Consider the following 27,958-nt stretch of genomic DNA (forward strand, 5'->3'; position numbering starts at 1 on the left):
GCCAGTTAAAAGTAACGGGGTTAAGGGTAAAATTGTCATTTTCTCTATAATATTAAAAAATAAACTAAAATATAATTTCCTTTTGCCCCCCTAAAGTTTGAAAACAAAAATTTCCCCCCAGCCTAAGTTTAAGAAAATGGCAGTTTCACCCTAGGGTTTGGTTTTGAAATCTCCGGCGACCTCTCCGGCTCCGTTGCCGACGGCTTCTCCCTCCCGAAGAATCCTCTCCTTCCGGTGATCGGTTTCCTCCCATTTGGAGGCCCGATCGTCGCCGGAAAAGCGGTGGGAGACGAAGAACTTCGTCGGGGAAGACGAAGTTCTTCGTCTTCCCAGACGAAGACGAAGCCGTCGTCTTCGTCTGGGAAGACGATCGTCTTCCCAGAAGAAGACGGTTGTCTTCCCTGGGAAGCCGATCGTCTTCCCAGACGAAGACGACGGCTTCGTCTTCGTCTGGGAAGACGAAGAACTTCGTCTTCCCCGACGAAGTTCTTCGTCTCCCACCGCTTTTCCGGCGACGATCGGGCCTCCAAATGGGAGGAAACCGATCACCGGAAGGAGAGGATTCTTCGGGAGGGAGAAGCCGTCGGCAACGGAGCCGGAGAGGTCGCCGGAGATTTCAAAACCAAACCCTAGGGTGAAACTGCCATTTTCTTAAACTTAGGCTGGGGGGAAATTTTTGTTTTCAAACTTTAGGGGGGCAAAAGGAGATAAAATTTTCAGGCGTTAGGGTTCTGTTAAATTTAACTGGCCATGGGTGGGTGTTTGGTATTTCCATAGTTAAATGGGGGAAACTTGTCATTACAGCATACCTTGGGTGGGAAATAGTCGTTTGGCCATTTGTAAAAGGCCAAACGACTATGTCCCACCAAAGGTATGTTGCAATCTCAAGTTTTCATCATTTAACTATGAAAACACTAAATACTCATCTATGACCGGTTAAATTTAACAAAACCCTAACGGTGGTAAATTTAATCTCATTTCCCTCCTAAAAGTTTAAAAACTAACATTTTTTTCCTAAGCTAAGTTTGAAAAGATCGTATTTCCCCCTTAGGTTTTATTTCCAAACCCTTTCACTTTCTCTGATGCCATCACTGGCCGTCTTCCCCTCCCGACGGTTTCTCTTCCACCGACGGCCCCCCTCAACTCCACCCCAACTCATCCGACGCAGAGAGACGTCGTTTGGGAAGAGAAATCGTCTTCCCAGACTATGAAGACAAGATCGATCGATCTCGTCTTCATCGTCTAGGAAGATGCGATCTCATCTTCGTAGTTTGGGAAGATGATCGTCTTCCTAGACGAAGACCAGACGACGATGAGTCATCTCTTCTTCGTCTGGGAAGACGATCGTCTTCCATGACTTCTCCAATGTCGATCAAGCGTTTAAATGAGAGGAAAGAGATTGTCAGAAAGAGAGGATGCTTCGGGAGGGAGAGGTCGTCGGCAATGGAGCTGGAAATGTCGTCGAAGATTTCAAAACAAAACCCTAGGGTGAAATTGTGATTTTTTAAAACTTAGGCTGGGGGAAAATTTTAGTTTTTAAAGTTTAGGAGGGCAAAAGTAGATTCTATTTTAGTTTATTTTGAATATTATAGAGAAAATAATGATTTTACCCTTACCACCGTTAGGGTTTTGTTAAATTTAACCAGTCACAGTTGGGTGTTTGATGTTTCCATAGTTAAAGGGTGGAAACTGAGTTTGCAGCATACCTTGGTGGGAAATCTTTTGGCCTTTGTAAAATCCTACAAATTTGTTTCCATCGGTAGGCGTCTGAGCTTGATTGCTTTAACGCGCCCTAATTCAGTACACGTGGCCCAATCAGTTTAGTGCTTGCTGCTGACTATGCAACTATATAACCGTCTCACTTAATCCTTTTTTATTTTCACTCTCATTTTCTTCGCGTGTGCATATCCAGTCGACTCAATAGCTCTGTCGCAAAGTCTCTGAATTCAGTGTCTCTCTGACTCTGAGTAGAGGTTACAGTGATTCAAATCGCTTAAATCGGTTCGCGCTCCTCAACCTGTTGCGTTGCTTGTCATATTCACATTACATTAGAACTTTGTTTTAATTTTTTTGGTTTCTATTGAGCTACGAACCCTAAATTTCCCTATTAATTTTTTTATTTTGCATTTTTTCTTCTGTAGAACCCTATATTTGTCTTATCTCTTCCAATGTTGTAAAAATTGTGATTCTCTTTTTTATTGTTTCTCTATATTATCTTCCTCTTGCTTAATTTATTAGGGTGGGTTTTAGACGTTGATTGATGTGTTCACTGATTTATTATTTGTGATTTAGAAAAAAATATCATGGATTTTGAATTTTTATCTAATTTATTGCAGAAATTGTTTACGAGAAGTTGGATACTGGAAGATGAGTTCCTTCTCCATTACACGGAAGAAGACTCCTTTTCAGAAGCATAGAGAGGAGGAAGAGGCTAAGAAAAAGGTATGTGATATTGATTTCTGGCTTCTGGGAATTGTGTTTTGATAAGCTGATGGTGTTGAGGGGAAGGAGTTAGAATAACTGTCTAATAGTCTGATTGCATCAACTTTATGTGTGCTCTCAGAGAGCAGAGGATGAAACAGCTCGGTTGTATGCAGAGTTTGTTGAGTCATTTCAAGGGGATTCCGCTGTTGGGTCTAAGACTTTTGTTCGAGGAGGAACAATCAATCCCAATGAAAAATTGAGGGATTCTGAAGGTCAGTGTGAACAAGGAATCCTGTGTTTTTCTTTTGTTTCTACTTTATTTACAGTTATTTCTGTTTTCAGCGTCAATGTATATTCTTATTTCATTTCACACTATGGATTGATAGAATAGTATTTCTATTTATGGGGACGCATTAATAAAAATATGGACCTTTTTTATTCATTCGCGGATGGCAGGTGAAAAGTCCAAAGATGGGGTGTCTGTTCCAAAGAAGGGAAGTAGGTAAATAAATGCTTTTAATTAACAATGTTATGCTACAGTGCTAATGCCTAATGCTCTTTTGATGAGGCTTCAGGTGTAGCCTTTTGCTGCTTAGGTCTTAGGTTGTGTTGAATCTTCTTTTGATGATAGCCTGTTTGTTAATGTATGAAATAAATTATCTGGAGAAGAAGATTCTAGGTTTGGTGATTCAGAAGTTGCCATTTTTTGTCAGTTTTGAGGTTTCTTTTTCTCATCTTGTTTGTAATTTATGTATGCTTATGGGTTACTCCCATTTGTATTAATATTGGAGATTCTAGAACTTGGAATTTGTTTCTTTTATGCTATGATATTTGATGGGTTGGGCCTTAGGACACTACACTTTGGACTTTTTTGTGGTGGTTCTGCCAGTGTTGATGTTGGTTGCAAAGACATTGAAGTCACTTGAGAAGAGTTAGATATCTATTTCCTCTTTTTGGGCATTATAGTTTGTCCAATCGAGATATTACATTACTATGAGCCATGATTTGCATTAGACCATAGTTTGTAGTTCATCCTAGCTCTTGATGCAGAGTAGGAAGAGAAAGGAAAAATGTAAGTGTTGAGAGAACTATTTTTACTGCACTTCTAGGTGGATTTAATGGTGCATAATAAAAATGAAATGTTGTGGGATAAGATCAAGTTTAAGGCCTTTCTTTTGGCTTTTTCTTGAAAGACTATGTGGATACCTCTTTTTTTAAATATATTTTAGGGATAGTAAGTTGATTATGGTATTTTAGGATTTGTTCATGCCGTAGTGTTTTTTTTTTTTTGGGTTTGCACGTTCATGGTACTCTTTTTAAAGTTGTAGCCCCTTATAAGATGGGTTATGTTTGAAGCTGTGTATTTCTCATCCAGAATTTAATTATGATTGGTATCTCCACCAAACAACTTAATACAATCCCTCAACAAATTTGAGAGTGCTAGATTCTCTTCTCAAGGCTGGAATTCCAGAGTCAGGTCTCACCTAAAATTAAACCCACAGTTATCAACTTCTTCTCTGCTCTCCACAATTCTCTTTGTCTTTCCTTTTATTTCCACACTAACGGTTTTTACTGAAGTCCCAATCACCACTTATCACGTGGCCTTCCAAATTCTTCTTGTGTTACATCTTTCACATCCTCTGATTCTATCAATTTTTTTTACATTAATATAGATACATTTCCTATAAAAAAATAAATAAAAAGAAATGATGTTATAGATAGTAAGGATGCTATTTGAGCACATTAATTTTCCTTTTGTCAAATATGATAAGAAAGATTCGATTCATCAGTATTCGAAAAAAGTTTATTTACAAGTATTAAAATTAAATGAAACTATGATAAAGGCGTACATTTAACTGTATTTGCCAGTGTGATATGCACATAAAAACTTGCAGTAATAGTGCATATAGAAAATCAACCTAGGGATAAGCCCAAAGAAAGGTGTAGAGAAGTCTTGTTATCATATTACTAGAACAGGGAAACACATGAGAGATTTTGTCAACGGGGAAGTTTATCACGATACCATTTATGCAGGTATGTTCCATCTTTTATACCACCTCCTTTGGCAGCCAAGGGAAAAGAATCAGAAAAAAAGGTTAGAATGCTAATAGTATTTGTAGAACTGATTTATATTGTTCTCAAATTAGTTCCTGGTCTTGTAATATGCATATTTAATTCTAAATTTTTGGATATATTATGTAGAAGGAGGATAGGCCAAAGGAGAAGGAGAAAGGGAAGTCTCGGAACATAGATCATTTCATGGAGGAGTTGAAGCATGAACAAGAGATGAGGGAGAGGCGAAATCAGGAACGCGAACCTTGGCGTGATGGGCGTCATAGTGAAAGTTCTGCTGTAATGTTTTCTTAAATCTTTTGAGTACTAGCGATTTTAATTTCATCTGATTATAGGACAAAGATTGCTAAAAGAAACTGGTGCATTACTGTTTTCTCTTTATTTATTGCTGCCTCCAAAAATTGTTTTGTACATTAGTGCATAAATAATATTCAAGCATGGTCTGCATCCTTATTTTTATGCAGATGCATAGACATAGCCTTACTTGCATATGTTGTGTAGTTTGTGTACTTGATGATCTAAGTGCTTGTGCTTTAGAAATCTTTTGTCGCTGCTAATAGATTTATCTGTACCATATACTCATTTTATATATAAGTTTATCTAATCTTTCTCTATTAGATGTTGATTTATGCTTAGCACCCATTCATCTCAAACACAAGGGAACGTATAACTGTGTTTGATTTTTTTCAGCCATCTAGCCGATTTGATGAACTGCCTGATGACTTTGATCCAAGTGGAAAGCTTCCTGGATCATTTGATGATGGTGATCCACAGACTACAAATCTGTATGTTGGAAATCTCTCCCCGCAGGTAATATTATAATTTTTTAAGTCCTTGTATGATTACTCCAATGTGGGTCAGCTTCTGCTATCTGAGATGGTAATTATTGTCTCATCAATCTAGGTTGATGAGAATTTTCTTCTGCGGACTTTTGGAAGATTTGGGCCTATTGCAAGTGTAAAAATAATGTGGCCTAGAACAGAAGAGGAGCGAAGGCGTCAACGTAATTGCGGTTTTGTAGCCTTCATGAACAGAGCTGATGGACAGGCTGCAAAAGATGAAATGCAAGGTTCAGTTTTGTAGATCTTCATTATGAACACTTTTTAAGAAATAGTTCGTGTCATTTTTTATATGCTATACCTGTGTATTCTCTTCATTAGGTAGGTATCATATCTGAGAAATTTTGCTTTTTTGTAAACATTTATGTTTATGCAATTGTGCTTTTGGAGATGGTTTCATGGACACTGCTGCTCTTGGTTGCTGTCCATATTCTAATTTATATTGAAGGATAAAAAGTTTCATTTTTAGGTTCTCTTCCTGCAAGTTATAGTGTAGTTATAGTTTTGTGGTTTGAGATTATATAGTATGCCTTTTACTTTTGATCATTTATGAATTGGATTTTACTCATTGCAATTATAACATTTGATAGATGGCTTTTTTATGTGCCATAAATGTCTTCTTAATTGCAATAATCATAAATGTTTTGTTAATGATTGATTTTAATTTTGTGGGGAATTTGGAAGCATTATCTGAAAATTTTATTCTTTTATGATGATACTGAATGCACTCAGATAACAACTATATTTACATGCATTTAGTCAATGAAATGATAAAAAGGGACTGAATATATATGTATATATATTGTGTCACAGGAGTTGTTGTTTATGAGTATGAGTTGAAGATTGGATGGGGAAAATCTGTTGCCCTTCCTTCACAAGCACTACCTGCTCCTCCTCCAGGACATATGGCCATCAGGAGTAAGGAGGTATGCTATTCTTTCAGTAGAACCTTGAAAGCATGTTTTCCTGATTTTATCCCATTAAATTTGATGCTTTGAGACACATTTTTTAAACATTAAAGAGGAATTGTCTACTATTGTTATATCGGGATCTTAAGTGTGACTGGACAATTTACAAAAGTTGCTCTAATTATCTATCTAATCATCTGAAGCATGTTTGATTATTTTTTGACAGGGTGCTACTGTGATCTTGTCTGGTCCATCTGGTCCGTCAGGTCCACCAGTGACTTCTGTGCCAAATCAGAACTCTGAACTGGTAGGTTAACTTGATTCTGTTCGTATTGTTTTGCAGCTATATGCCTCGTGAATATGTAATAAATCGCAATATAAAATATTTAGCGACTCTGTTTTGTTGGCATCTGGATTCCTTATGTCCTGTTTTGAGTCAATATGCTTTCTTTTATATATATATTGTAGGACTTTTCTATTTTCTTTTTAAATACTGTCATTTAATCTTGGAATACTGTGCTGCTTTTGCTGCTTTTGAGCTGTAAATTTCTGCCATTGAGATCTATTTTCATATATGGTCTGTCAAGGCACTGAGGTTTTTTCCCAGTTAAAATAGACCTTAGATTATATGCAATACTATAGATGTTTGGTTTCTTGATTCATATGTTCTCTCATGATATTTTGTTGGCCAAATTGTTTGTGAGTTGACATGATCATCTTTTTAACCATGAATTGTCTTATGGCTGTGGTATATATGGCCCTTTTTCATGTTTTGTCTCTGCACAAATGTTGAGTAGACGATTGGACTATACGGATAGGGTTAATTTTCTTTATTGTCTGGTTTCTCATTCAGATTTTCTTTTGCTGAATAGTTGAGAGTAAGCCATCAAGGTTTGGTTAACTGTCTTCAGGCAGATTGGTCTATCTTCATTTCTACATTTTCCATTAATCATGGTTTTGTAAAAGTTACTAATTGCACATAATAGAGTATATGCCAATTTATTTGTGCTCTGTCTTCTAAAGTGATTTATTTTCTTGTTCTTGTTACATTCTGATGATCACTTGATTGGGTTGCATAGGTTCTTACTCCAAATGTTCCAGATATAATGGTTGTTCCACCAGAGGATTTTCATCTACAGCATGTGATTGATACAATGGCTCTTTATGTTTTGGATGGAGGATGTTCTTTTGAGCAAGCTATTATGGAAAGGGGTCGAGGGAATCCCCTTTTTAACTTCTTATTTGAACTTGGGTCAAAGGAGCATACTTACTATGTTTGGAGATTGTACTCTTTTGCACAGGTATATCCTGTTATATGACTTAATAGATATCACTGATTCTCAGGATTGTTTCAGAATGTGGGCATAATAATAATTAATACTTCTCTCACTATGATGGCACCCTAACTGTTATTGCACTTATGAAGTTGACTGTCCTAATAGTTCATGTCACTTTTATAGTATGAGGGTAAAGCTGTATTGATATAAGTTTCTTCAAACTGATTTATTTTTTTGGTATATGCAGGGTGATACACTTCAAAGGTGGCGAACAGAACCTTTTATCATGATAACTGGCAGTGGAAGGTAATGGAAGTCCGTCAACATGTTTCTTTGTCATTCTATGTGTCTAATGTCTTTAGAAGGTTTATTTATGAATTTATTATGCTGTATTAACAATGTAATATTTTGTGCTTTTTCCAGATGGATACCACCGCATCTGCCAGTTGCAAAAAGCCCAGAGCATGAAAAGGAGTCTGGTGCCACATTTGCTGCAGGAAGAAGCAGGGTACTTGTCATAATTTTGGGTGGATTATTAAAAAATCTTCCTTTGCTTTACATATTTTAAATTATAGTTTCTTAGTCATTTTACAATTCATTTCCCTCATCAATATTTCCAGCGCATGGAACCAGAAAGAACATTAACTGATTCGCAGAGGGATGAGTTTGAGGATATGCTACGTGCATTAACACTGGAGAGAAGTCAGATAAAAGAAGCTATGGGTTTCTCCCTGGATAATGCTGACGCTGCTGGGGAGGTAAATTATGTTTCCAAAGCAATCACAAAACTGGCACTTGGGACAGTGTGCTCATTTGTTCATAGGTTATTTGCAATGTGTATCAATTTTATTTTAGCCAGTTGTTCTTTTCTGGACTTTCGACTGTTTTTGCCTCATTGACATGTCCATGGGGATGTTATTGAATTTTGAGAACATGAACAGAGTTTTGTAAATTATTGAACAGGAGAATGTGAAAAAGATCAGGTTTGCATGCCATCTCCTGAGTTCTTCGCTGTGAAATTTAGAATTATTTGCTGAATGCATGCAGCTTTTTGTGTTGCAGATAGTTGAAGTCCTGACAGAATCTTTGACTCTTAAGGAGACCCCAATTCCAACCAAAGTTGCTAGGCTCATGCTTGTATCTGATGTTCTCCATAATAGTAGTGCTCCTGTAAAAAATGCATCTGCTTACCGTACCAAATTTGAAGCAACATTACCTGACATAATGGAGAGCTTTAATGACTTGTATCGTAGTATAACAGGAAGGATCACTGCTGAGGCCCTAAAGGTTAGCCATAAATGAAAACTTTCAATTTGACTAGTTATATTTTTTGTTTGTTCTGCTTCTGGTTTTGATGTGAGAAGTATTTGAGTTTTGGCAGGAACGAGTTTTAAAAGTATTGCAAGTATGGTCAGACTGGTTTCTGTTTTCAGATGCATATGTGAATGGATTACGAGCTACTTTTCTTCGGTCTGGGAATTCAGGTGTGACTCCTTTTCATTCCATCAGTGGTGATGCTTCTGAAATAGAAAAGAAAACTAGCTCCAAAGATATTAGTGATGGGGGTAAAGCGAACCAAGATGCTGCATTGGCAATGGGAAAAAATGCAGCTATGAAGGAGTTAATGGACCTTCCTATGGCTGAGCTTGAAAGACGTTGCAGACATAATGGATTATCTCTTGTTGGTGGTAGAGAAATAATGGTTGCACGACTGCTGAGCCTGGAAGATGCTGAAAAGCAGCGGGGCTATGAACTGGATGATGACTTGAAATTTGGTCAGGGCCATTCAACTTCTGGCAGATATCCAAGTGGTCGGAAAGAAATGAATGTTGAATCAGAGCCAGTGGGATTTTCAGGATGGAATCGTTATGGGGAGGATGAGAAGTGGTCACAGACCACAGGTTCTGTACCTTTGGCTACAACCATAACTATTCCACAGCCTGAACTGAAGACCTTCACAAAAAAAGAGAAAAATGATCCTGTTCTTCCAGCCTCAAAATGGGCTGTTGAGGATGATGAAAGTGATGACGAACAAAAGAGAAGTTCCAGGGGACTGGGGTTGAGCTACTCTTCTTCAGGAAGTGAGAATGCTGTTGATGGTCCTAGCAAGGCTGATGATACAGAGCTTGCAACTGATGCCAGCATTCTAGTACAATCTGACAGTGGAATGAATGAAGAGCAAAGGTTGTATTGTGCTTCCACCTCCCTCTTGCCTACAGTTAATTACAAGTAAACTAATATATGTTTTTTTTTTTTTCTTAACTTAAATTGTAGTTCCTAGAAATAAAGTAGTTGAGTTATGCTGATTTTCTTTTCCAGGTTTACAACTGTTTATTATACAATCCCTTCCTCCACTTCTAAGTGAAGGTAGAATTTTTTTTCTATGCAAAACAAATAATTTGATGCCTGACTGCTTATGTTACTGCAGACAAAAGTTGAGACGTTTGGAAGTTGCTGTAATAGAATATCGTGAATCCCTTGAGGAGCGGGGTATCAAAAGTGTTGAGGAAATTGAGAAAAAAGTTGCCATCCATCGCAAGCGGCTAGAGTCTGAGTATGGCCTATCAGATTCTAAGGAAGGCATTTCAGGAAACAGTATGTGCCTATAAGTGAAACTGATACTTATGATATATGGATGATTAAATTTATAGACTACCACCATCTGTGTTTCAACTTTCAAATACTGTTTAGTTTTTTGTTCAAATTATGTATCGCTTTTTCTGCTATCTATGATCAGTCCAGTGATGACATCTAGAAATTTTTCTGTTTAGGCGCGTGTTTATGAATTATATGTCACCAAAATAGCTTAAATTTTCTTAATGAAATTCTGGTAGGAGGTTTAACTAAGGTTAAGCTAACATGTCTATTGGTTTTGTCTTTGAAACTGCAGAGAGGAGGGATAGAAGGGATGACGCCCGTGATTCTACAAGAAAACGACAGCGCAGCCGGAGCCAAAGTGAGAGCCCACCAAGGAAATCAAACAGGGAAAGGGAGAAGGAAAGTGATTTAGATAGAGATCGAGAAAGGCATAGGGATAGGGATAAAGCTCATGACTTTGAAAGCGAAAGGGGGAGAGAGCGTCGTGAGAAGAGTGGAAGCAGAGAGAGGGATGATCATGACAGAGATCGGGATAGACGGAGACGAATGAAATGAGTCAATGTTCATCCAAAAGGGTAAGTTAACTGCTATTGTAAGAATGAGTTAAAAGTATCTTCCCATCTTTGGGTGATCAAAGTTTCTGGGTCTATGACATGGAAAATCCAATTTCAAATGATGTGAATAATGAACTTTACATTTATTACCAGTCTCAAAATTGTGAGGAAATCTGTCTGTCTCCTGCAAAACATTTTGTAGTCCAATGTGTTCTTTCACTTTTAAGATTTATGCATCATGGTTTTAATTTAGTGCTTAATTAACGAACTTTTGGAATTTCTTATGCTCTCTCCTTTGAGGCCTTCCCAATTGCGTACATTTTTTGACATTCAGTGTTTTCAGAGTTAGATCGGGTATTAAACTATTCAAGTGATTGGTTTGGGTTTTGATTTGGCCCATCATTTTGATCCGATAATTAAACCAATGACAAATTAAATAAATATTAAAACAATAATTAATTAGTTAGAAATGTGGTCTATTGATATTTAATTAACCATTGCAAAATTATACAAAACAACACAATATCGATCTGACTAATTGATTAGTATTGAGTTTAAACAACAAACCGGTTTGATTGGTTTTGGTGCCACCTAGACGCTCGCAATCAGGCAATAATTAATGAATTTTAATTAATTTGTTGTACTAACTGCCTACTGCGGAAGCAGTGAAAGTGATTGCAATGCAATATTTTCAAATTCTTAATATTTTAAAGATAATATAAGTGATTAATCTTACAACCAAATAAAATTACAAAATATGATTAATTATACTCCACTCCACTCCACTGGTACGAGCTACAAAACTTGTTTACACTGCTTAAATCTCTAAATCTGCTCAAACATACATCTAAATCTAGGTCTATTCCTTAAACCCTCTTTTGAACTTAAGAATTATGACAAGATAAAACATTGTTACACAAAACCTGAAAGCTGCAACTACGGGCGAAGCTTTCTTAGTAACCACTTTTTTCGCAGCGTAAAATCCAACGCCAAGAACATCTTCGCTTTTCTTTCATCTTCTAAGAGATCACAAGCATCCAGCAATAGCTCATCATCTATATCCGGTATAGCTTGAAGTGCGCTGATAGCAGTTTCTATTGCTATGTGATTCTTATTCTCTTTCTTGCTAATTAATGATGTGGCTACATCACCCATCTCAGAAACACCATTCTGCATCTCCTTGCCGGTTTTCTGCACTTTGTTTGACCGTCCAGGGACTGACAGTGTTGACAATGGCCGCTTTCTATGTTGATCAAGTATTAGATCATCTTCAACCCAATTTTGTAATTCTCCAGAGATTCCTTGTATCTCTAACTCAAGTGTTTCATTATGAGGCTCAACTCCCATATCCTGCACTTCTTGTCCTCCATTAAACACTTCATTCCCATAAATCTTGCATAAATCCCCAAAATTGCCCAAGAACTTGTTTCTGTAGGAGATTGCATTTGGATATTCCTGCAATATTGGACACACAAACACTCAACAAACTGATAGAAGGAACAACACATATTGAATTTAGAAAAATGACTGTTAGGACCTAGGGGGACCCTTCTCCTAATTTTGGAGGGGAGAGTTCATCATATAAAGAAAGTCGGGCTTATCAAAAGGGGAAGGAAGAAAAAAAACATGCTTTAGCCAGCTATTGGCTGTGGGCAGCCTGAGGACTTACGAGGAAGGATTCCAGTGCCTTGAGAGGACCCAGCTCTTCAAATTGCCAGTTTAATGTTATAAATCCCCTTTTATCAATAAAATCATCTCTGTTTTCTGATTTGTTTGTGCTTTCGGTTGTTTTGGTTGAATAATTGGTACATATGCAGGAAGGTAAGACTCAATAGAATGTGGTTATAATTAACAAAACTCTGGACAATGATATAATTAACACACCTTGATATAAGTTTCCCAGACAATGTCATCACCGATTACCATTTGTTGAGTTTCATCCCAGGAAAACCCACTATGCTGGAGAAGGTTGCAGATGTCTTCATGCTGTTTCATCAGGCAGAAGCACTGATTTTCCAGAATGTATTTGTCAAAGTGAAGTCCAAATTTTGTATTGAATGCTTCAACTATGTGATCCCATGATTGCTCATTAAAACTGTGATTAATCTTATTGCCTTCATTCCACTGCTCCAACAAAAGGTCAATAAAATATTGTTCCATTGGTGGTGTCCATCCAGTTTCAAAAGGGTTGATACTTGTAATGAGATCGTCATTTTTTTCAAAAACTGCAAATTAACAAAATTTTGAATATGTATAAATATTCATCTAAACATTAAATCACTTCCCAATTAACAACACTCTACCTCTGTCCATGACCAAGAATCATGTTGAAGTCCTAAAATATGTGATTTAACAAAGGATCAATGTAACTGTAAAGAAGATTCAAATTCATCGAACCAAATTCAACATCTGATTCTTTTGCCACAGATAAGAAATTATCCAATCAAATTATCACAAGTTAAACAGAATATTTACCAGTCATCAGAACAGGAATTTCGCAGTTGGAGTCAATAGTTTGAGCCAAACGATTGTATCTACCATCATAGATTTCTTCTCCAAATATAACACAAAGTTTAAGATAACTTGGCACTGTTTTTACTCTATATGATCGAGCATCGGGATGTTCCTGCATGTGCAATACGTAAGAAACAGTGCAACAGTAATTCTTATATTCCAATTAAAATAAAGAGCAACACACCTTAATATAAGCATCCCAAATATGATCTTCAGCAGTTACCATATCTCGTGTCTCATCCCATGAGAACCCACTGTGCTGAAGAAGATTCTTTATTTCATTGTACAGCCTCCTCAAATGTTTGTATCGATTCTTCAAGACATCTTTGTCGTGATGAGAACGGAATTTCTCATTGAAGGCTGTAATCATGTCATTCCAAGCCTGACTTATGAAAGTCTGGCCAAGCTTGTTTCCTCTGTCCACCTGTTCTAGTAATAAGTCAATGAGATAACGATCCATGGGCGGTGTCCAGTATGTTCTTGTTCGATCATTAACATTAGGGGTTTGGCTCCCTTTTCCTTCACCTACAGACACTAAAACCTGCTTGTAAGAGTAACTTATTTTGCAACATGACATCGTGGGCAAAAGATTGTGGACCAAATTATAGATCCTACAACAATTTCAAACAGAAGTAAACAAAACTAGTGAAGGTTAACAGTACTCACCAGCCTTTATTCCCACATTGCAAATCTCCAGCTCATTGTCCTGATGCAAATGACTGCTAATTTCATTGTCAACCGTGTCCCCGTATATAAGAGCCAAATCAATGTAGTTTGGCAAGGTTTTCATCCTGTACGCCCTCGCATGCGGATGTGCCTACGTTCAACTTATGTATATGCTCATTATCAAAGGAAAATATTTAAAAAAATAAAAGAATGACAAAGTTTTTAGGCCTGTGTACCTTGATATAAGCATCCCAAACAGAATCGTTGGCTGCAAGCATTTGTTGTGTTTCATCCCAAGAAAAGCCATCCTGTTTCAGAAGAACCTTCACATCACTAAAATACTTCCACAATTTCTTGTATCGATGTCTTAAAACTCTTTTCCCATGTTGTGCACCAAATTTTGCATTGAACAAAACAAGCATATCTGTCCAGGCTTGTTTGCTGAATGTATTATCAGTCTTATTGCCTTTTCCAACTTGGTCCAACAGAAGCTCAATGAAATATTGGTCCATAGCTACTGTCCACTCTGTCCTTGAACGCTCGTTACTTATTGGGCCAAGGCTGCTCATTCCATCACCTATCGATTGATGAATATAATACAGGTGTTAACTATACTGAAAATAGTCCACCTCTTCCACTAATGCACCGAAAAATTAAATATCACAAGCAGTGAAGACTCATTCCTATTGCAGACAACTCATAAAAAATTTTATGCTACGTGATATTTTCACCAGGGCCCACAGGCTGCAATTACTTTGGTGATTGTTTCAAGTAAATCACAGCAAACTGAGCAGATAACATATTTCTAGCTTGACAATAGATTCTGGCTACCAGAAGAAAGTGGGCCAAAGAAGTGGCATCAGGACCATTTACAATTTTGAAAATTTAAGCAGCCTGGGCAATATCATTGAGTATGCTTCCTGATCTGGTCAGACATTAGCACGGTAAGGAAACTCACATCTTTTTCCTTCAATTATTTGTTCAATTAATTTTTTTGATTCTCAATCCTCATGATTAAAAGGTTTATTAAAATATTTAAAAAACAGCAACGACTAGATTATAAAGAAAGAATGCTGACGAATTGATTTTTATGTCCAGATGAATTCAACAATGTCCAAAATAATTCATTAACAGAAAAAGATACACACCCATATTTATTCCTTGGACTTCATCATCGAAGTCTAGATCATGACTTGATAGGCTGTATCTTCCATCAGCAGTTGTATACCCATATATCAAGCACAAATCAGTAAAATTGAGCAATGCTTTAGTCTTGTAGGATCGTGCATCTGGGTGAACCTGCATTTATACGTTATTTCACCAATATGGAATAAATATTTTCATGATATTTTGATAGAAAAGCAATGCAACCTTAATATACGCATTCCAGATACAATCATCGGCAACCACCATTTGCCGATTTTCATCCCAAGAAAATCCAGCCTGATCAAGAAGATTTTTTACATCATTGAATTGCTTCCACAAATTTGTATACCGACTTTTTAAGACATCTTTGTCATACTGAGATCCAAATTTTGCATTGAACATGGTAAGCATGTCAGTCCATGCCTGCTTATTGAATGTATGGCCTATTCTGTTTCCTCTGTGCATCTGCTCTAACATAAGATCAACAAAATACCGCTCCATTGTCGGTGTCCAGTAAGTCCTCGACCGATCATTGGTTGCTGACATCTGACTAGCCATTCCTTCTCCTGTAAACTTCAAAACTCAATAACCAGCCTTTACTCTCCAAATCAATAATCTTCTACACAAATATAATATTCAAGCACAAAAAATTCATAAGAGTAATACACACAAAAAAGCTTCAAGTAAATGTTTTTTATCCACTAAACAAAAATAATTCTCATTAAATCACCAAAACAGTAAACCAAAACCCCATAAGAGTATTACATCAAACTAACCAATGCAACTTTACCCATATAAATATAAGAGCTTCCTATCAACAACACATTAAAAAACAAAGAAAATTCGAATTATTTATACTTAGCAATCCACACTAGTTAACCCTTGTTTACCTCACTTAAAAAGTGTAAGAAAATAATCCATTATAATTGCAGAAGAATAAAATCATAAATATCTCACATCCAGTGTTGTAGGATCAATGGAGAGCTTCATGATGCGCTCTGAAACTCTTATAATCCCGCGGTGAAAATCTAGTACGTGGGTGACTAAATTTTGTACAAATCACGGCACAAAAACTTCTCCCTCAATTAATTGAATACAGAGCTTAATATGAACGTGTTATTCCCAAATTAAAAAAAAAAAAAAACTATAGCTCTGTTCAAAGCTCCGCAGAGTTATATTATTAATTATCTGTCGTAAATTGTTACCAACCACTAAACAGTTATCTGAGCATTCACCAAGTAAATAGCCTTGCTAAGTGCACTCAGAGGTGCAAAGCATTAGGCCAAGCCCTAAATGCAACAAGGTGGCAGTATAAGACTTCAATATGGCTATAGAAATAAGCCAAAATTCAGATAATAATAGCCGAAATTTCATAATTACAGTAGAATTTCAAGCCATTGATTCAATGCCGCAAAAAAATTGACCAAAAAAAAGCATAATTGAAAGCAAAATTAAAATTGAAATTGAACATAAATAAGAGAGAAAATGAAGAGATTGAGTTAAGGAAAGTAATTGAAAGTAGAGAATGGTTAAAAATTTTTTACCTTTTTTCTTGATTAGCTGATGTTTGTACAGACAGAGAGAGAGAGTTTGGCGCGCAACAGAGATGGTGAGAAGAGTTTAACCCTAATCCGGAATAAGAGCCATTGCTGTTTGGTTACAGAGACAGTCTCTCTCTTTTATACACTTTTTTTTTTTTTTAACATTTAATCCTTTTTGGGCTAATAAATGATGTAGGCTGGTTCAGCTTTTGGCCCAATAAAGTCCAAATAATAAGTCCAAACCATTTAATTAAGTTGATAATATTTATTATATTTTCCAAATAAATACAAAATTTAGCTTATTATTATGCCATATTTTAGAAGCGGAATTTTACCATTATTTTAATTCTTTTTTAATTAAAAATATATAAACTTGAATATTTGCTTTACAAAAATAGGATTGGATTTGAATTCCAGCTCAGATAGAACAAGTCAAATTTTAATTAAAAACTGAATTTATTTTTACAAACGAATCGAGTTTAAATTGATTTAGATCAAATATAAAGTAAATTATTTTTAAGTCAAGTTCAAATTAACTCTTTTAAATTCGAACCAATCTTAAATTGGACATTATTCAAATATGACTCAAATTGAATCCAACCCTATTTAAAAGTGAATAATACAATTTTTTTGCCAAAACATATTCAATTAAAATATTTTAAAGTTATCCAACAAACACAACTATAAATATTTTTTTGTTTTGCTTTGAAAACAAAATGATTAGTTTGGTATATTCAATATTCAATAAAAATAGTGATAGTTTAGTCTATTAAATAAAAAATTTCGAAAGTTTGGTCTATTTAATAAAAAAATTCAAAAATTCAATTTCATCAATAGAAGAAAAAAGCAAAATTCGATACATTCTATAAAAAAATATGTGATTGTTCAATACCATCAGATGTTGTCATTTCTACTATGATATCCAATTCTACAACTTAACTTACAATCAAAATATTATCTACTTTAAATACGAGGTAAACTAACTTTTAAAAATATACTTTAATAAAAGGCCAGTCGTTACATAGTATTAATAATTAATGTTAATAGCTTTGATATCAGGTTGAATTTGAGAATAAATAAATGTATGGCTACTGAAGGGCCTAAAAAGAGGCTGCCTTGCAATTGTGTAATGTTTATAATTCAGATTCCTTTCAGTCTCAAGTAAATTTTTGCCGTCTTGTTCATGCTATCTACTATCATCATCAACACCATTAACAAGGGCTACCAGCTCAATATTCTCAGGTTCCTGATCGCTGTCGCAGGTGGCCTCTTCTGAACTTGGAACTTCATCAGGCAGGAAGGAGGAATCCGGATCACCTCTGGGCACCAAAAATATTATACAAAGTGGAGCAAGTCTTGATATGTTTCTGATTATAATTGCCAGCCATAAGTTGTCAAATTGGGACCTTGTGACCTTCAACACATGCAGCAGCAGGCCGCCTAGCCAGGACGATGACAGGAGTCCAGCATTGTCAATGGACATAAGAAGAGCAAAGAAAGTTCCTTCAATGCCAGAGGGACAGAGCCTGGAACTGAGCACAAGGAGAGGCATCCACTTCATTTGGCCAACCATTCTTGAGACACCTTCATCAATGACAATGGCCACAAAGTCTGGAATGCCGAAAGCCAGGTTCAGCCGTAAAACCAGCATCAAATCCAGCATTCCGGATAAACCAGAAAGCAATTGAGCCCAGAATAGAATGTCTCGAAAAGGGTAATCCTTCAGAGAATTCTGATACAGTATTGCTGCCAACATGGAGCCGACTGGACCAATAGAGAGTATGTATCCCACAGTTTCCTGCATTAAGCATGTAAGGCAAGTAATGATTTATCAGAGTTCCTGGAAATATTAGTCACCTACTAAGTGCAATTATAGAAGATGCAACTTACACCATGACTAATCCATAACTTCATACAGGTTTTAATGTGTAAGAATTATTTAGATTGACCATGGATTTTGTTGGAATTGGCAACCACTTTGTCTATAAAACGTTACATTGACGCATACAAGTTGCATTGTTTGGTAAGTGGGCGGGGCCCCAACCACTAAACTGGTAAGTTGTGTTTAACTACCCGCTACTTATCATGTAGCAAATAGTGTGCTACCCGCTACTTATTATGTAGCAAATAGGGTGCTATCCGCTAGATGCTACCCTAGGGCTACAAACGATCCTAGCTCAAGTTTGGATTTTGAGCTAAGTTTGACTTTAATATTGGCTTGATTGTTAAGCTCGCGAGCTCACAGTTTGACTCATGTAATGTATCAATAAGCCCTTAAAGTTTTAAATCTTGTACTTACACTATTAAAATCATATCTCTTAGCTTTGAATATAGGGGAATAAGTGATAAATAAAGTTATGGGGTTTAAATGTAATTTTTTAAAAATTAAAAGGTTAAATAAACTTTGAACCAAGATTGAGTCAGTTGTTTCTGTCTAAAGCTTAGGTTTGAGCTCGAGCTCAAACACTATATATATGTTAATATGTTGAGCTTGAGCCAAACATTACACAACTAACCTCATTTACACCCCTATCCACGCTAGTTGCTATTTACGATTTCAATTTATCTCATGAAGAATCATTATTAGGATTTCCCTGATGAATAAGAATCTTAAAAATGTTTGGTTTACTAAAAAGATCCTAATCAGGTTTGGTTTAAGAATGATAATCCTAATATATAAAAATATATTATTCTTTTATATGTGTAATATCAATTTTGTGGCAAATATATTCATTGTAAGAAGAGGGAAGAAAATATTGAATAATATTGATTCTATTGGACTAAACCCAGTTTTAAGCTAACCAAGATAATTTATGCGTCCTATTTTCTTTATTGTATGACTATTTGCTTTATTGATCTCATTCACAATCTCTAATCCATTTTCTACATATATTATGCATGATCTCAAATTAATGTTCAGTTTTTGTTCACAGGTTAAAACATAATACCTGGGAGAAGGCTGGACCAGCTTCCGAGTCTGTATACCAATAGAACAATCCTTCATAGATATTCAAGCTCAATGTAAATGACAGATACATGTACAAACATGGCCTCCATACAAGTGGGAACTTTAATGTTGTCCACATAGCCTTTCCAGCATCAAGAAACTTCTGGTTCACCTGAGCCACAAACATAGAATTAATATATGAATGTATTATCAAGTAAAAACAAGATGAAGTGATGACGGTTACCTGTTTGTAATTGAAGTCTGGTACTTGGGGCTCATTGAGCAGAATTCCAACTAGAAAGACAAGTCCATATGGAATTGTCATCAAGCCATAGACTCCCTGAAAGGGAAGATGAAAATATCTCCAAAGAGTGGAATAATCATATTACTACATGGATGAAAGAGGTACTTTTGTTAATGGTATTGAACTATTCTTTTTTTTTTATTGAGTGGACTAAACTTTGTTTTTTTTAATTAAAATGACTGAACTTTTCAATTTTATTATTGAAAGGACCAAACTTATATTCTGTCACACAAACACAAGTTTATCCTGTAAAATTGTTAAAAATTAATGACATGAAATTTTGTATTAATTCATAATTGTTGACCAAGAAAATTTTTGGTTGACGCAGACAATTTCAGGGCTTCTATGAGGAAGAGCAACTGCAAGTCAAAAAAAATCCTAAGTTAACCCATTTCATAAATTTTTTTTCCATGAAGGCCACAAAATCCAAAAAGAATAAGCAAAACTCAATTGTTTAATGATTGAATTTTAGGAAAGAGTATAATTTAAGGTTTTGTAACTTGCAAATGTTACACATTAGTACACACTGTCAGCGTCAGCATTTTTAACAAAAATAATTACTACATCATTCATATTTGATGTTATTGGAAACCTAGTGATAGTTTGATCACTTCAATAAAAAGTTGTGAAAGTTTGCTCTCTTTAATAAGAAAATCTGATAGTAGAAAGAAAAAACAAAGTTTTATCTCTTCAATAAGGGAAAGTGATAGTTCAATGCTCTAAGAATTGTTATCTCTTTGTTAAAATCAAAAGAAAACAATTGATTTAAGAGATTCAGATAAAGTAGTCGAAACAGAAGCTAACCTTAGGTCCTATTAGATGAACAAAAATGCCACTAATGGAGTAGCCCACAAGAGCCCCAATTGAAGCACATAGAGTACACAAGCTCTGCATATCAGATGCCAAAGAAGGATGACTAATGCTGTTCTGTGCAATACACGCATCAATCGTCACATCTGCTATGGCTACCCCAGTACTTCCTGCTGTTAATGACAACACAGCTAATGCAAGATGCAGATTTTGGAGTAATGACAGCACTAGCATAGAGATGACACCTAGAAAACCTGAAATTTACAGAGAAAGAAGTATCTGCTGAGCCAATTCTATGAATCACAACACAACCCATCCAGTCTGCAAGGATACTAGCTAAATACAGGACAAGATCTATTATGCAATATAAGTTGTTGATGTTGTCTCAATTTTCATATAGCAGGTAAAAAAAATTCGCAAGGTATTGTTGTTTTGAACTTTGTTGGTCCCACGGTTTTTCCCTTAAAAGGCATCTTGCAAGGGGAAAAGAGAATGAATTTATATATACTCAAGGCCCTTTGCCCTTGTTCAATGTGGGATTTTTAGCATCAACATCAACACGAGCCTCTAGTCTAAGGCTTAAGAAAGTAGTTGACATCATCACTATAATCGACACTACTATTGATGTTACATCAATTTGCAAATAGAAGGCTACTTAAAGCCGTAAGGTATTGTCTATTTTACTCTTTGTTGATCTCATGGTTTTGTCCTTCAAAAAGGCCTTACGAAGGAGAGGGAAACAACAGATTTATACTGACCTAATTCAATGTGTGATTTTTAGCATCAACATAAATTAAATTTAAATCTATTAACATTGAAGTATGAAATCTCAATTTCCTAAGCTAAGATATTCTCAACTCAAGGAGAACAATAATTTAAAAATTACCAGCTAAGATGAAATAAGGGCGTCTTCTGTACCCATAAATAGGGAGAACATCAGTGAGAAGTCCCCAAAGAGGCTTGACAATCCAAGGAATTGAAGTGATTCCTGAATAGACCTGAGACTCAGAAGGCTGCACCTTCTGAACATCCTTCATGTAATACTCAGTCCCAACACGAAAAAGAGCTCCACCTAATCCTTGGCTGATTCCATAAACAACCACAACCCCAAACACAAAAGTCCAGTGCATTTCAGTGGCAAGCATTTTGATCCAATCAATTGGAATCCAAAAACATTCACAGCAGCTTCCTTTTGGGGGTTCATTTTCCTCTTTAGCCTCTACAGGGCCTTCCAGATTCATTTCCTCCCCCATAATATGCTTCCCTAACAGAAATCTAAAGAACCCAGTTCCCAAAAATAAATCTTTCTAAATCCAGTATCTTCTACCTAAAGTCCTCACCATAAAAGAACTGAAAGCAGCTTCAATAAAAACTATGTGCTTCAACTACCAGTCACCTTGAAACTGAATAAAACTCCTCCAAAAACTGCATCTTTGACAGATAAAAGCAAACAGATAACCATCAACTCAGTTCAAAAAATCTGTGCTTTCTGATCTTACTTTGAACACACCCAGTTGATGAACAAGACTGAAACTTCTTCCAAGTGATAATATACTATAATTGAGCTCTAAATGCTTCTCTGAAACTGATCTCAAAATACAAAAGCAGCGAGAGAAAGAAAGTTTCAATGCAGATCCAAAACACAATAGTTTCAAGGTAGGGGAAGAGTCTCTCTCTGTTACTTGGTTGACCAACCAGACTCTTAACCAAGTAGCCTCCTTGTCCAAATCCTCTTTCTTTTTTCTTTTTTTTTTTCCCAAATTAACGGCGAGGCTCACCAGATATGCCGAGAGCACCAATCAAAAGAGCTGAAGAGAAGTAGACCCAACATGGGTTGAATGTCGTACTCGTGTTAAGATTAGAGCAAGGTACCCACGTAAGGTTCACCCCAAAAAAAAAAAAAAATTCAAATACCACAATTTTCACTCCAAATCAAACTTAGTTGAGAAGAAAATTAACATCACAAGGATAAAATAGTATAATGTAGTGATTTCACTATCCAGATAAATTAGAAAAAATAATTTTTTCAGGTCTCACTTTTAACTTTTAATCATAATAGTTTGGCCATTAAAAAGTTAAAAAATTTACAATAAAATCTCTATAATAATGGTGAAAACTCTGGTTGTCATAATTTTCGATGAAAAAATGTATTTCATTGGTGAAGTTGTAGAATATATATTTCAATGGTGAAGTTGTATCCTATAATTTAAGTCGACGTAAACCTTAATTTGTAGTTAAATATTAAAAAATTTAAAAATATATAAGAAACCAACAATATTGAGATCAACACTTAGAATGAGTATGAAAGTCAAATCAATATAAAAAATGAGTCATCGAAAATATGAGTAATAACTAAGATTTGATGGATATCTAAGAAAAAAGGTTGTGAGGGTGAAAAAAATAATAATATTAATTAAAATTTGAATAATATGACGTTTTTTTTTTTTTTTAACCATTAATTCAGATTTGATTTTGCTGGAGAAAATATAATTTATGCATAAAAAAGATGGGAAAATGCTTTGGAACTAACCAACCATTGGATGGGAAAACGTAATTTACTCTAGTGGATAATCAAACAGGGAGGATTTCATCATCAAGCACTCAGCTCAGCCTAAGATTTGATAAACACATGGCTGAATATAATTGGTCCTATGAAGTTAAAGGGACAAGATCTGTGGATCTTGTTGCCATTAGATGTGAGCATATGAACCAAAGGCTTTCTGAAAAGGTGTTCACTTCCAACGTTTGTGGATTTCCCAAAGAGAACAGCAAGACAGCTTTCATGTCACTCTCCGCTTTTGTTTGTATAAATAAATAGTCTTTCATTTTCATCCTTTTTAAGGTCCTCTTTACTTTCACCATGGTTAGATGATCCTTAAAAAATTATTTCTAGACTTTAATTGGTTGCAATTCACACATGTTCTAGGTAAAAATGTAGCGTAATCTTACAATAAATATTATGTTGAAGCAAGGTATTAAGATCCGGATTGGATGTTTGACCCGGTGACATTAGCATGTAATAATAACATTTTAAAATTCTAAATGTTAACTCTCTTTGCCAATGATTTGTTTTTTTTTTTTTTTTTTTGTGTTATTGTTTATCAATTTAAATAAGTTAAACTCAAATTTACTATATTAGATTCAAACTAAACTTAAATTCAAATTAAAATTAAAATCAATTCAAATTCATCTCTAAATTAAATTAATGTCCTATAAAAGATTTTATTAAAGGTGATTTATGTTTGTTGAAATCATGCCCAAATTTAGTATTAAATAATGATGAACTTTCCCAACATGGCATGATTTTTGTCAATTTTGTTGTTATTGCATTGAAGCAAGGCCTGATGAGATGTGAAACTTGCTTTTAACATTTGCAAATATTAAAATCAGGATAAGGCATTTTCCTGTAAAAGGCGAAGAGTTGATGTGCTTTCATTATACATAACCAGTTGATTCCAAGTTCAGCAAATGCCAGGAGATAATAGTGATAGGTACTATGTCCGACAATCCAATAGAATTTTAGATTCAATCTAAGTTGGCTCAGATTTGGATCAATATTTGACTCAAACAAATTAAAATCAAATTAGGATAGCCCCAATTCAAATTCGAGGCAAGTTACTAATAGATTCATATTCTCTAACAACTTTTCAATTGTTTTGTTTTCCGTACAATTCTTTATTTTTTTGTTTTTAACAAATCTTTTTTTTTTTTTAACAAACTCATTGACTGCTCAAACAAGCTCGAACTTGAGTTGGGCTTTGTGGATTTGAGCCGAGCTCATGGTTGATTGATATTTGCTCACTCTATAGCTCAATTGATATGACAAAAATGGAAAGACTTTTTCCAAGGCACAGGATTCTCATTCACTGAAAGATGACCCATCTGGGAAATGTTATCACCAAGGTTTTGTGGAAGGTCAGAGGACAAGCAAGGACATGAATATAATGCTCAGAACAAGTTCATGCAGAGTCTTCTCTTGTTTCCCTAACCAAAGCTAGAAAGCTATAAACACATCATCACAAATCTCCGTGCAAGAACTTGTTATAATGATTTTGCTACATATATCACTTCACTAACGAAACATATCCTCAAAAGTAAGCAATTTTTGGCTACAAAACCAATATCAAAATCTTGCATTAAAATGTTCAAATCTAAATCTATATGGTAATTTTACTGTTCAATACTACCTAGTGTAAAATCTGAGCGCCAGTGTCGGCATTCCTCACCAACTGTTAGATGACAACCGGTTTCAGTCATAGATGCAATATGGAAAATGCATTCAGGGTATCCTTCCCCATTTCATGTAGCTGCTGATTCTCTTGATTTGATGGCTTCATTTTCGATGTATTTTTCCAGGTAGTGATGCTTGTCCTAGACATTCAGGCAGCCCAATCAAGTAAAGTGGCTCTATTTGAGACCTGCTTCCACCATCCATGAACTGTAAAACTCCTGGTAAAAGAAAGGTTTGCCTCACCAAAAGATCTCTGAAAACTAACAACATAAAAGAGAGAAAGAAATAACTATTCAGTATGGACACCTCTGGAAACCAATACTGCTACTCCAGCCAAACAAGGGCCATAAATAGACCACAACTGAACCCTACTAGGTCAAGAAAATCCAACTCAACTGATATTCTTCAAAATAAGATCTAAGCCAATTTCAAGTAAATAATTTAACTACTATATATAGTATTTTTCTTCAGTACTCTTAATGAGGCTCACCCTCATAACCTCACAGTCACAGTAAGAAGTCGGAGAAGATGTCCTCTAGCTTCAAATGCCAGTGTGTATTCAAATCAGAGACGATCAAAGATAAAATCACATGCAATCTATTATTAAATTGTATCTTCCACGTTACTGGCACACAAGTGGAACAAGAAAAACACCATAATCCCTTTGAATAGAACACCCATAAGAAACAGCTGTTAACAGTCCACATTCACTTATCTCAGTTTATTTACCTACCAATTTTTCCTTTATACTACAACAACATACACTAGTTCTTACACTAGACCTGCAAATTTCTAAAATCCTTATTACAACCAACCAATACACAAGAACCCAGCAAAACTAAACATCCTAGAAACTAAAGCTCCCCCCAAAGGATCAATCAGAATAACTACAATATCCTAGAAACTAATGCTACTCTCAAAAGATCAATCAGAATAACTACACATCCTGGAAACTAAAGCTCCTCTCAAAATATCAGCAGAATCAAGTTTCAGCAGTGGTAGACCCAAGAGGATCTATGGGATCAGCTGAACCGCTGACTTTCAAAAAATTTTAGTTTAATATATATAAAATATTAATATAACTTTTAAAACTTTACATTAACCCTCTTTAGATTTCATTATTTCTTATTTGACTTTCTTATATTTTATTTTTAAACAATCTTTGACCCTTCTAAGTTTTATTTCCAAGTCTATCACTGAGTTTCAGATATCTAGACATAGGCAGTCACCCTATGAATAACTTTTGAAAGTGAACAAAAATCCCAAACTCACTGCTCCCTCTTTTATTCATATACATTTATGCATCCACACAGTTTCTACCTATACTAAGATTCAGATGCATCTTGGCAAACCAAAGAGACCAACAGGGATCCCAAATTCATTGCAAGAATGAAATGAATCATCCTACAAACAAATTTGGGCAAACTGCATAGCAAACGAAATATAAAGAACAAGAAAGCCAAATTCACACAACCCATATTCATTTTATTAATCCATTTATTCACTACACCGCCAGCAAGTTTTTCATACTCATACACAGTCCTTCGAACCCAACAACCATATAGCTTTAGTATAAAGTTAACATCTTCCAAACAAATTCTGACATTCCAGCACATAATATCCCAATACGCACAAAAACACAGCTATTTATATGCTTATAATGCTTAACTATAATAAACATGATACACAAAGGCCTAAACATTAAGAAACAACACGACCAACAACCGGATACTTAGCTTCGAACTTCTTCTCCCAATCAGCAAGAACACCGATCTCTTTATCGGACGGACCATCGAGAGAGGAAGTGATATCCTCGTCGTTCTTGCTCATTTTTGCTAAAGCTCTGCTTGCATCCTTGCCTGCGAACATGGCGCACGCACCGCCTGGGCCGTAAAAGGTTTTGCCAGTTGTCACATCGAAGACGCAGCCTTTGATGGCAACGTAGAAGGGTGTTGATGGGTCGGTACTGTTGTATTGCAGAAGCTGCTGTGGCGTGAACTCCATTGTTGTTGTTGTTGTTGTTACTCTTTAGTTCGGAATCTTTGGATGGTCTAGCAGGGATACTAGCTGTCTTGTTCTCTCATCACGCCTGGTGGGAAGTGACGAAGAGTCGAAGAGTTGAAGACGGATGCACTTGTGATATTTCAAATTCAAACCAGGTGGGCCACACGAGTATCGGGTGGTGGGGGGTTTAGGGTCAGTTTCAGTATACGGGGGGCTTTTGGTAATCAATCACGCGGGCGCGCTTGCTGGGGTTTTCCTGCGATTCACCACGCATGGTGGTGGGTATTTTAATTTTTTTTCAATTTTGAGGGTTTTATGATATTTACCAATTTTACAGGGCAACTTTTAAAATATTTCATTTAACTTTTTTTATATGTAATTTTTAAATTTTTAAACTATTTTTCAATTAAAACATATGTTATGATAATTGACCTATTTTTATTTTATTTCTTATAAAAAAATAGTTTTAAGCATAAAAAAAAAGAGACGAGCCGCTCAAAGAAATGAGGTTCCTTTCAAGTGCCATTTTAAGGCATAGGTGACCATGCACAAGCATTTAGATGAAATATTCATTATAAGATTCTAATTGACAAACATATTTTAAAGTTTTATTAGATATCATAAAAAAAATATATTTTAAAATTTTTGATATAAAATTTGAAAAACATCAATTTACCTCCACATAATAAAACACCCATTACACTCATTTTGAAGCTTATTTTATGTTTCATAAGTATTAGTATTTCAACTAAAATTGATACAAAATTTAATAAATATCAATTTATTCTCATACGTTAAACTAGCAATTTAACGCCTGTATAATTGAATATCAAAACACTGCATGAAATACTAATCATTTGCCCCTTGGTCAATTATCTAATAACACCCCACATTGACAAATATTAATTGTGATGCATTTTTGTTGAGGCATGGTTGGGGTTTATATAGAAAATTTCGAGGATAATTTTGGTATTAAATTAAGGATTTTGGTCATATATGTTTAATCCCAAAAATATGGTTAAGTTCCTTTTAGTATCTGATGTAATTAATTTCCCATTCTACAATTATTTTATCCAAAAAATATTTCACTTTCTCTTATTTTATGACTAGTAGTCAACAAAC

At 35.4% G+C, this 27,958-nt stretch overlaps 4 protein-coding genes across 12 annotated transcripts; 1 reads left to right on the forward strand and 3 right to left on the reverse strand.

The window, feature by feature from the left end:
- The first annotated feature begins 1,872 nt into the window (after positions 1-1,872).
- Positions 1,873-10,933, forward strand: LOC123200541 (protein RRC1-like). Of its 4 annotated transcripts, XM_044615749.1 has the most exons (18): positions 1,873-2,001; positions 2,337-2,442; positions 2,564-2,696; positions 2,881-2,926; positions 4,459-4,519; positions 4,627-4,776; positions 5,188-5,307; positions 5,401-5,566; positions 6,150-6,262; positions 6,471-6,551; positions 7,324-7,545; positions 7,769-7,827; positions 7,945-8,029; positions 8,142-8,279; positions 8,584-8,808; positions 8,903-9,705; positions 9,950-10,116; positions 10,412-10,933. In XM_044615749.1, exons 2-18 carry the CDS (start codon positions 2,368-2,370, stop codon positions 10,672-10,674), a joined length of 2,907 nt encoding a protein of 968 aa, XP_044471684.1. In that variant the 5' UTR covers positions 1,873-2,001; positions 2,337-2,367; the 3' UTR covers positions 10,675-10,933. The 4 variants fall into 4 exon arrangements, with proteins under 4 accessions (XP_044471684.1, XP_044471685.1, XP_044471686.1 ...); XM_044615750.1 differs by lacking the exon at positions 2,881-2,926 and having other exon boundaries at positions 4,459-4,518; positions 4,625-4,776; XM_044615751.1 differs by lacking the exons at positions 1,873-2,001; positions 2,337-2,442 and having other exon boundaries at positions 4,459-4,518; positions 4,625-4,776.
- A 412-nt stretch (positions 10,934-11,345) lies between these two features.
- Positions 11,346-16,657, reverse strand: LOC123201165 (L10-interacting MYB domain-containing protein). 5 transcript variants are annotated; one of them, XM_044616634.1, is made up of 9 exons: positions 16,544-16,657; positions 15,225-15,565; positions 15,002-15,152; positions 14,090-14,430; positions 13,854-14,004; positions 13,372-13,712; positions 13,149-13,299; positions 12,558-12,898; positions 11,346-12,128 (listed from the first exon to the last, which is right to left on the reverse strand). In XM_044616634.1, exons 2-9 carry the CDS (start codon positions 15,555-15,557, stop codon positions 11,610-11,612), a joined length of 2,328 nt encoding a protein of 775 aa, XP_044472569.1. In that variant the 5' UTR covers positions 15,558-15,565; positions 16,544-16,657; the 3' UTR covers positions 11,346-11,609. The 5 variants fall into 5 exon arrangements, with proteins under 5 accessions (XP_044472569.1, XP_044472565.1, XP_044472567.1 ...); XM_044616630.1 differs by having other exon boundaries at positions 13,372-13,721; XM_044616632.1 differs by having other exon boundaries at positions 13,372-13,721; positions 15,225-15,572.
- Positions 16,658-17,520: 863 nt separating this feature from the next.
- On the reverse strand, positions 17,521-22,465 carry LOC123200996 (probable folate-biopterin transporter 2). 2 transcript variants are annotated; one of them, XM_044616435.1, is made up of 5 exons: positions 21,488-22,463; positions 20,596-20,855; positions 19,732-19,827; positions 19,489-19,659; positions 17,521-18,338 (listed from the first exon to the last, which is right to left on the reverse strand). In XM_044616435.1, the coding sequence occupies exons 1-5, from the start codon at positions 21,852-21,854 to the stop codon at positions 17,727-17,729; spliced, it is 1,506 nt and encodes a 501-aa protein (XP_044472370.1). In that variant the 5' UTR covers positions 21,855-22,463; the 3' UTR covers positions 17,521-17,726. The 2 variants fall into 2 exon arrangements, with proteins under 2 accessions (XP_044472370.1, XP_044472369.1); XM_044616434.1 differs by having other exon boundaries at positions 19,489-19,827; positions 21,488-22,465.
- A 3,831-nt stretch (positions 22,466-26,296) lies between these two features.
- Positions 26,297-26,972, reverse strand: LOC123200397 (probable steroid-binding protein 3). The gene has a single exon (XM_044615562.1). It carries the CDS (start codon positions 26,834-26,836, stop codon positions 26,534-26,536), a length of 303 nt encoding a protein of 100 aa, XP_044471497.1. The 5' UTR covers positions 26,837-26,972; the 3' UTR covers positions 26,297-26,533.
- Positions 26,973-27,958: the final 986 nt, after the last annotated feature.

Source organism: Mangifera indica, chromosome 17, assembly GCF_011075055.1.
Source record: "Mangifera indica cultivar Alphonso chromosome 17, CATAS_Mindica_2.1, whole genome shotgun sequence".
NCBI classification, from domain to species: Eukaryota; Viridiplantae; Streptophyta; class Magnoliopsida; order Sapindales; family Anacardiaceae; genus Mangifera; species Mangifera indica.

Bases quoted from the DNA above. Each gene is read 5' to 3' on its own strand.
- LOC123200397 (XM_044615562.1), bottom strand. From the start codon at position 26,836: ATGGAGTTCACGCCACAGCAGCTTCTGCAATACAACAGTACCGACCCA.
- LOC123200996 (XM_044616434.1), bottom strand. From the start codon at position 21,854: ATGGGGGAGGAAATGAATCTGGAAGGCCCTGTAGAGGCTAAAGAGGAA. The intron at 20,856-21,487 runs GTAATTTTTAAA...TGTAAATTTCAG, and splicing joins CCCTTATTTCATCTTAGCTG to GTTTTCTAGGTGTCATCTCT. The intron at 18,339-19,488 runs GTATTATGTTTT...TGCTTAATGCAG, and splicing joins CTGGTCCAGCCTTCTCCCAG to GAAACTGTGGGATACATACT.
- LOC123201165 (XM_044616630.1), bottom strand. From the start codon at position 15,557: ATGGCTAGTCAGATGTCAGCAACCAATGATCGGTCGAGGACTTACTGG. The intron at 13,722-13,853 runs GTGAGTACTGTT...AGCAGGTTTTAG, and splicing joins CAATGTGGGAATAAAGGCTG to TGTCTGTAGGTGAAGGAAAA. The intron at 13,300-13,371 runs GTGTGTTGCTCT...TTGCACATGCAG, and splicing joins TTTGGGATGCTTATATTAAG to GAACATCCCGATGCTCGATC.
- LOC123200541 (XM_044615749.1), top strand. From the start codon at position 2,368: ATGAGTTCCTTCTCCATTACACGGAAGAAGACTCCTTTTCAGAAGCAT. The intron at 4,520-4,626 runs GTTAGAATGCTA...TATATTATGTAG, and splicing joins GAAAAGAATCAGAAAAAAAG to AAGGAGGATAGGCCAAAGGA. The intron at 6,263-6,470 runs GTATGCTATTCT...ATTTTTTGACAG, and splicing joins TGGCCATCAGGAGTAAGGAG to GGTGCTACTGTGATCTTGTC.